Below are 8,113 nucleotides of genomic sequence, written 5' to 3' on the forward strand. Positions count from 1 at the left end.
GGGATCAAACCTATCGTCAGTAAATTACCATACGGACTTCAGGAGAAGTGTGTGATGAGAGCTTCCAGGTATAAATCACAGCACGATGTTGCTTTCCTCCCTTCAAGGAATTTACTTCCTTTATCAGAGAAATGAGTCGGATAAAGAACGACCCGGGACTCGACCTTGAGTCGAACGTTACATCATCAGCAAAGGGGACCTTGCCACGGAGTGTACCTCAGTTCAACACCAAGATAAACGTCTGTAAGACAGCAGTTGACCAAAAACCTGAAAGTTCTAGAGAAGAAAAGAACGTATGCATTCTTCACAAAACTAAACATCTATTGAATGAATGTCGTGAGTTCAGAGTGAAGTCTATAGAAGAACGCAAAAAACTACTGAAGGAAAATAATGTATGCTACAAGTGCTGCGAATCAACCACACATATAAGCCGAAACTGTGATGCCAAGATATCTTGCAAGGAATGTGGAAGCAAACAGCATGCTACAGCACTACATGTTACTGGAGGGAAATTATCAAAGGACATTCCCCAAGCAGCTCACGGCGCGGAGTATGCTGAAATGGTTGAAACTAAGACAACTTCAATCAACTCTTCTTGCACAGAGATCTGCAAGGATTATTATGGTGGTAAATCATGTGCAAAAATACTCCCAGTGAAGGTGTTCCATAAGGACAGTCCAGACAAGGTTGTGCGAATGTATGCCATTATTGATGACCAAAGTAATCGGTCTCTCGCCTCACCCGACTTCTTCAATCTATTCAACGTATGGGACAAGCCAGAAAACTACATGCTATCGACATGCTCTGGCAGAGTAGTTACTTCAGGCAGAAGAGGGAGAAGCTTCGTCATAGAATCGATACAGGGTGACACGAGATTAGATCTGCCAACCTTAATAGAATGTGATCACATTCCCAACAATCGAGATGAAATTCCTACACCGGAAGTCGCAATGCATTATCCTCACTTGATGGATATCAGAGACAACATCCTACCTATTGATGATAACTGTCAAATTCTACTGTTAATTGGAAGAGATCTTATAGAGGCACACCATGTGATTGATCAGCGCTTTGGTTCGCAAAGGGCTCCATATGCTCAGCAGCTAAAACTTGGATGGGTGATTATAGGAGAAACTTGTATCAACAAGCAACATATCCCAATTGAACTTAATATCAAATTAACCAACATCTTACCAAATGGACAGCCATCAATGTTTGAACCATGTATCAACAAGTTTGATATCAAAGACAACTACTCGGATCCCATAAAACAGGATACGCATTCGTCTATATTTGAGAAAACAAAGAATGACGACAAGCCATCAATGTCTTATGAGGATAAAATGTTCCTAAAGCAAATGGACAATGAATTTGTGAGAGACGCCAGCGGAAGTTGGGTAGCACCGTTACCGTTCCGTGTACCACGCCAGTCTCTACCAAACAACAGACAGCAAGCTCTTCAATGTGCCATGCTATTAGATGCCAGTCTGCGAAGAAAACCGGTAAAACAGGAACACTTTCTCACATTCATAAGTAAGATTTTCGACTATAACCATGCAGAGCTTACTCCACCACTCAAAGATCACGAAGAGTGCTGGTACTTACCATTATTTGGCGTCTACCATACTAAGAAACCTGACCAGATCAGAGGTGTGTTTGATTCCTCTGCTAAATGTAATGGAGTATCGCTTAACAGTGTTTTGCTGACTGGCCCAAACCTAACCAACGATCTTTTAGGAGTGCTTATACGTTTCCGCAAAGAAGTGGTGGCAGTAACAGCTGATATCCAGCACATGTTTCACTGTTTCCTGGTAAGAGAAGACCACCGCAACTATCTGCGATTCCTGTGGCATAAAGATAATGACATTGACAATGACCTTGTTGAATACCGCATGAGAGTTCATGTGTTCGGAAATAGTACGTCACCAGCCGTTGCCACGCTCGGACTGAGGAAAACTGCTCAGGCGTCAGGAAAAGATTTCAGCAACCGGGTAACACAATTTGTGTCAAGAAACTTCTATGTAGACGATGGCCTTACATCATGCACTACGAAAGAGGTAGCTATCAATCTCATAAAAGACACACAAAAGGCACTGGCCATGTATGGGAACCTAAGGCTTCACAAAATGGCCTCAAATTCTGAGGAAGTCATGAAAGCTTTTCCAGCCAATGATCTGGCATCAAACCTGAAGGACCTAGACCTAGAGGCTGACAGTAAGCCTTTACAAAATAGTCTAGGATTAAGCTGGGATGTAAATACGGACAAGTTCTTGTTTCAGTTGTCATCTGAAAATAAACCTATAACACGGAGAGGAATACTTTCGACGGTTAACAGCATCTATGATCCGCTCGGATTCCTAGCTCCAATCATAATACATGGTAAACTTTTACTCAGAAAGCTAGTTTCAGAGACTGTTGATTGGGACCAGCCCCTCTCAGACGAGACAGCCACAGAGTGGATATCTTGGAGAAACACCTTGCAGGAATTTGAAAAGCTACGCATACCGCGTACTTATGTGCCTTACCTCAGTGAAACTGTCTCCAAGGAGCTTCATGTCTTCTCTGATGCATCCGAAAAAGCCATAGCAGCTGTTGCATACCTCCGTACAACCGACATCAGTGGTACACCCAGTTTGGGTTTTGTTCTCGGGAAAGCAAAGGTTCCACTGACCGGTGGCCATACCATTCCACGTCTGGAATTATGTGCAGCTGTGTTAGCTATAGAAATTGCACAGTACATTACAGATAACCTAGATATAAGCATAGAAACAGTCAAGTACCAAACAGACAGTAAAGTTCTCTTAGGCTATATCAACAATGAAACCAGGAGATTCTACACCTACGTAGCAGAGTGGAGCGTATCAGAAGATTCTCTGATTCTAGTCAGTGGAACTATGTGCCAACACACCATAACCCAGCTGATTCAGCAACTAGATCCTTTGAAGCTCATGAAATTCACAATAGCAAATGGTTATTTGGACCAAAGCATCTTACTTTGCAACACTGTCGATCCAGACAGTGACAAGGAAGTTCGCATAAATGTGGACATAAAGAAGACATGTGCTACACTTGCTCACATTATAGGAATAGACAGATTCCTACATTTCTCTACTTGGGACTCACTTGTACGAGGAGTTGCCTTTTTAAAACGGTTCTGCCGTTCACGCAGGGCAGTAAAGACACAGTCTTTAACTTCAGTGGACAGTTATATCAACGCTGAAAATTTCATCATAAGGTCAGTACAATCGGAAGTTTACCGAGTGGAAATGGACTGTCTTCAGCAAAATGAACCTATACCAAAGTGCAGTCAGATAGCCAACCTCAATCCATTCTTGGACGAACAAGGGATATTACGAGTAGGAGGCCGAATAGTCAATTCTGACTTGAGTTTGAAAGAAAAGAAACCCATAATTGTACCAGGACGTCATCATATAGCAATGCTGTTAGTCAGACACTACCACTGAAAAGTCAGACATCAGGGTAGACACTTCACTGATGGAGCAGTTAGATCCGCTGGATTCTGGATTGTTGGAGGAAACGCTTGATTTCATCATTCATTCACAAGTGTGTGACATGTCGTAAGCTAAGAGGAAAGACGGAGTGTCAAATCATGTCTGATTTACCAGAGGATCGTCTTGAGCCATCACCTCCATTTACAAATGTAGGAGTAGATGCCTTTGGACCATGGACAATAGTTTCACGTAGAACTCGCGGTGGATATGCTAACTCCAAGCGTTGGGCTATACTTTTTTCTTGCTTAGTAACTAGAGCCGGTTTTGGTTTTAAGAAGCCAATAATGTTGAAACGTGATGCCATCCCTAGGGCCAGGGGAATGGCGGTGTATATTAGGACCGAGTACCCTGCTTCCCATAAGTCCTGCTATCAATGTGGATGTCATGAGATTCAGGTAATAAAAGTTTGTGGCAGGCATAACAACTTTTATTTGTGTTCGATCTACCGGAATCCAGACATAGATGATTCTATCTTCGATTGTCTAAGATACAAGAAGATGATAGAAAGGATTCTTTTGTCTTTGTTGGTGATTTTAATGCTCACCATAGGGTGTGGTTAAGTTCTATCTCTCCTACCGATCACCATGGCTTAAGAGCTTTAGACTTTGCCTCTGAATCAGGCTGTGAGCAAATCATAAATGAAGCTATTTACAGGTCTGGTAATTGCTTGGACCTCGTATATACTGACTCCCCTGGCGTTATAGCTAGTAAGGTTGGTTCTCCAGTCGGGACATCTGATCATGCCTTGATTTCATTATTAGTGAAGACTGAGCAGCCTGTCCCTGATATATCATATTCTTGTAAAATTTATATGAAATCCCAAGCAGATTGGAATGGGATTTTACATGATCTTTTGTGCTTGAATTGGTCACAATATATATAATAGTGTAGATCCTGTTGTCCCTTTGAATGAGAATCTAGTCAACATAATTGATAGGCGTATCCCTTCTCGTGTGCTAAGGTACCGAGTGAAGGACAAACCGTGGTTCAATGATGATTGTAGACGTGCTTATTTGGAGAAACAGGAGGCCTATCATCTTTGGAAGGGTAACAGACCAGATTTGACCTGGAACAACTATACTCAGCTTCGAGCTTTTGCTCAGAGAGTTTATGCCTCAACTGAAAAGGAGTACAATTTAACCATAAAAGAAACACTTTCTGGTACAACTCAGGAACATAAATGGTGGTATACCCTTAAATCTGCACTCTTTGGTGTAGATGCAACAGTTCCTCCTTTACTTAAACCAGATGGCTCAGTCACTCACTGTCCAAAGGAAAAGGCAACCCTTTTGGCTGATATTTTTGACAGTAAACAGAGTAATGAAAAACTTGAACTTCCTCATTCCTGTTTTCCTGAGGCTAAACTAACTAGTTTAGCTTTTCGATCTCGTGAGATTAAAGCTCTATTGGTGGACCTTGATGCTTATGGAGGTGTAGACCCAAATGGTATTTTTTGTTTTTTATAAAGACAGCAGATTTCTTAGCTCCAAAGTTATCTGTTATTTTGCGCAAGTTAGCAAGAAGAGGAGCTTTTAGCACTAGTTGGAGAATTGGTAATGTTACTCCTCTATGTAAATGTGTTTGTGGTAGCTCAAATCCCACTGATTACTGCCCAATTTCCATAACTCACATATTATCTAAAGTTTTTGAACGTCTTCTGGCAAAACGTCTTAATAGGTTTGCTGAAGGTAATCATCTACTCCCTAGTTTGCATTTTGGTTTTTGTAAAGGCCTTGGAGCATGTGATGCCCTTCTCACAATCTCCAATGCTGTACAGAAATCTCTTGATTATGGTCGGGAAGTTAGTATGATTGGCCTTGATTTTAGTGCTGCTTTTGACCGTGTTAATCATGAGGCCCTTGTTTTCAAACTGAAACAGTTGGGAGTGGGTGGGTCGTTTCTTAGCATTATTATTGATTTTTTAAGTAATAGATCTCAAAGAGTTGTTGTTGATGGGCACCATAGTGATTATAGGAATGTGATATCCGGTGTTCCACAGGGTAGTATTCTTGGCCCATTACTTTTCATACTATATACACATGACATGTGGTTTGGCCTAGAAAACAAGCTTGTTGCATATGCAGATGATGCTTCTCTCTTTGCATCAATTCCATCCCCTGAATCTAGATCTAGGGTTGGTGAATCCCTTAATAGAGATTTAGCTAGAATTAGTGCATGGTGCAAATTATGGGGTATGAAGTTGAATCCTAACAAAACTCAAAGTATGATTGTAAGTAGGTCAAGGACGGGGGCTCCTCAACATCCAGATCTCAGTATTGATAATGTTTCTTTAAATATGTATGACTCTTTCAAAATTTTAGGTGTGATTCTCGACAGTAAATTTACTTTTGAGAAACATATAAGGTCTGTGTCTTCTTCAATTGCACAAAAAATAGGCTTATTGAGAAAGTCTTTCAAGATTTTCGGTGATCAATCTATTCTGAAGAAGTGTTTTAATTCTTTTTGTTTTGAGTATTGTTCTCCTGTCTGGTCTTCAGCTGCTGATTCTCATCTTAATCTGTTGGACAGAAACTTACGGTCTATTAAATTTCTTATTCCTGATCTAGATATCAATCTCTGGCACCGTCGTTCAATTAGTTCATTATGCATGTTGCATAAGATTTTTCATAACTCTGACCATCCTATACATTCAGATCTCCCTGGACAATTCTATCCTGTTCGTAATACTAGGCAGGCAGTTAATTCTAATAGCCAGGCCTTCTCCATCACGAGGCTCACTACTACCCAGTACTCTAGAAGTTTTATTCCAGGTGTTACCAAGTTGTGGAATGATCTTCCTAATCGGGTGGTTGAATCAGTAGAACTTCAAAAGTTCAAAGTTGGAGCAAATGCTTTTTTGTTGACCAGGCGGACATGAGTCTTTTTATAGTTTATTTATGACATATATGTTTTTGATGTTGTTAATAGTTTATATATGACATGTCTGTTTTGACGTTGTTACTTATTTTAGAATGATTTATTGTTAATTTGTTCTCTTCATTTATTTATTTCCTTATTTCCTTTCCTCACTGGGCTATTTTTCCCTGTTGGAGCCCCTGGGCTTATAGCATCTTGCTTTTCCAACTAGGGTTGTATCTTGGATAGTAATAATAATAATAATAATAATAATATCGAGCTTATTGAAGAAATGAGCTCCTTGGCTTTTATTAACGCCGTCAGACGATTTATATCTCTACGAGGTCAAGTGAAAATATTCCGGTCCGACCGTGGAACTAATTTTATTGGTGCAGTCGACAAGCTGAGAATAGACTCTATTAACGTCGAGGATGGACCTTTCAGGAAATTCTTGTACAATTCAGGAACTACTTGGATCTTTAATCCACCACATTTCTCTCACATGGGAGGAGCATGGGAAAGGATGATTGGCATCACCAGGAGGATACTAGACTCCATGTTGTTAAACAATACCGGAAAAAGCCTAACACGTGACGTACTAAACACGTTCCTGACAGAAGTGTCGGCGATAATTAACTCCAGGCCTCTAGTACCTGTGTCAACAGATCCAGAAAACTCATTAATCTTAACACCAACTATGTTATTAACTCAGAAGACAGATTATATCTTCACATCGGATAAATTAGGAGACTTCAATGAAAGAGACTTGCATCTTGCAGAGTGGAAACGTGTGCAAGCTTTAGCCAGCATCTTTTGGTCTCGTTGGAGAAAGGAGTATTTACCGTTATTACAGCAACGTCAGAAATGGATTGAGCATCGCCGTGATCTCGTCAAAGGAGATGTGGTCCTACTTAAGGACAAAAACTTATATCGTACCCAATGGCCAATGGGTGTAATAATGAATCCTCTGAAAAGTTCCGACGATCATGTCCGGAAAGCTGAAATGCGTACCATCGTCAACGGTAAACCGACCATCTACACACGTCCAATCGTGGATATGATTCTTCTCGTAGAGAACTGTCTATAATTCTGTATTTAGTGACATTGTATACAATATTTATCATTTGGTATAGTGATATCCGGTAGATATCAGACGGGGAGTGTACTGAACTACGTTCATTTAATTAGATATAATGGTTTTCAGACATACAGGAAGTTTGTTCTATGGCACAATACTAGTGACTTTTTGGTGGATCAATAGACTCGAAAGTATACTATATAATTATAAATGTTATTTATACTTCTGTATTTATAGGCATGGTTAGTTTTGACAAACATTTCTATACAAAGTCTAGAATTGCTACTGTTGTTATCTGTGGAAACCTACTGTATATTTCGTTAATTTTCTTTTAACTTGGTAAATGGAGATAATTGGTATTTTGAGTATTTTGTAAGCATTGTTTAGAACCAGTGTTCAATGCTTGTTGAGTGGTTCTTTAACAGACTGTTTATGCTTGTAATTATGTTGTGACAGGTTTGAGTTTCTGGTCTGTGTCAGAAAAGGAAATCTTCAAAAGGTTAAACAAACTTCTCTGAAGATTAGTATAGTGTTACCTACATACAGGAATACTGCCTTATAAGATATCTACAGGACAACTTGTTTGCTGATACAATTTGTGGCTAACCACAGCGTATGTAACTATAACATTTTGATTTGTTTTCTTGTGAAATTATATAACTATTTA

The 8,113-nt window shown here is 39.9% G+C and overlaps 2 protein-coding genes across 2 annotated transcripts; both read left to right on the forward strand.

The window, feature by feature from the left end:
• The first annotated feature begins 131 nt into the window (after positions 1-131).
• LOC137645291 (uncharacterized) lies at positions 132-3,464 on the forward strand. The gene has a single exon (XM_068378108.1). It carries the CDS (start codon positions 132-134, stop codon positions 3,462-3,464), a length of 3,333 nt encoding a protein of 1,110 aa, XP_068234209.1.
• A 3,196-nt stretch (positions 3,465-6,660) lies between these two features.
• On the forward strand, positions 6,661-7,455 carry LOC137645292 (uncharacterized). The gene has a single exon (XM_068378109.1). It carries the CDS (start codon positions 6,661-6,663, stop codon positions 7,453-7,455), a length of 795 nt encoding a protein of 264 aa, XP_068234210.1.
• Positions 7,456-8,113: the final 658 nt, after the last annotated feature.

This window comes from Palaemon carinicauda, chromosome 8, assembly GCF_036898095.1.
Source record: "Palaemon carinicauda isolate YSFRI2023 chromosome 8, ASM3689809v2, whole genome shotgun sequence".
Lineage (NCBI taxonomy): Eukaryota > Metazoa > Arthropoda > Malacostraca > Decapoda > Palaemonidae > Palaemon > Palaemon carinicauda.

Bases quoted from the DNA above. Each gene is read 5' to 3' on its own strand.
- LOC137645291 (XM_068378108.1), top strand. From the start codon at position 132: ATGAGTCGGATAAAGAACGACCCGGGACTCGACCTTGAGTCGAACGTT.
- LOC137645292 (XM_068378109.1), top strand. From the start codon at position 6,661: ATGAGCTCCTTGGCTTTTATTAACGCCGTCAGACGATTTATATCTCTA.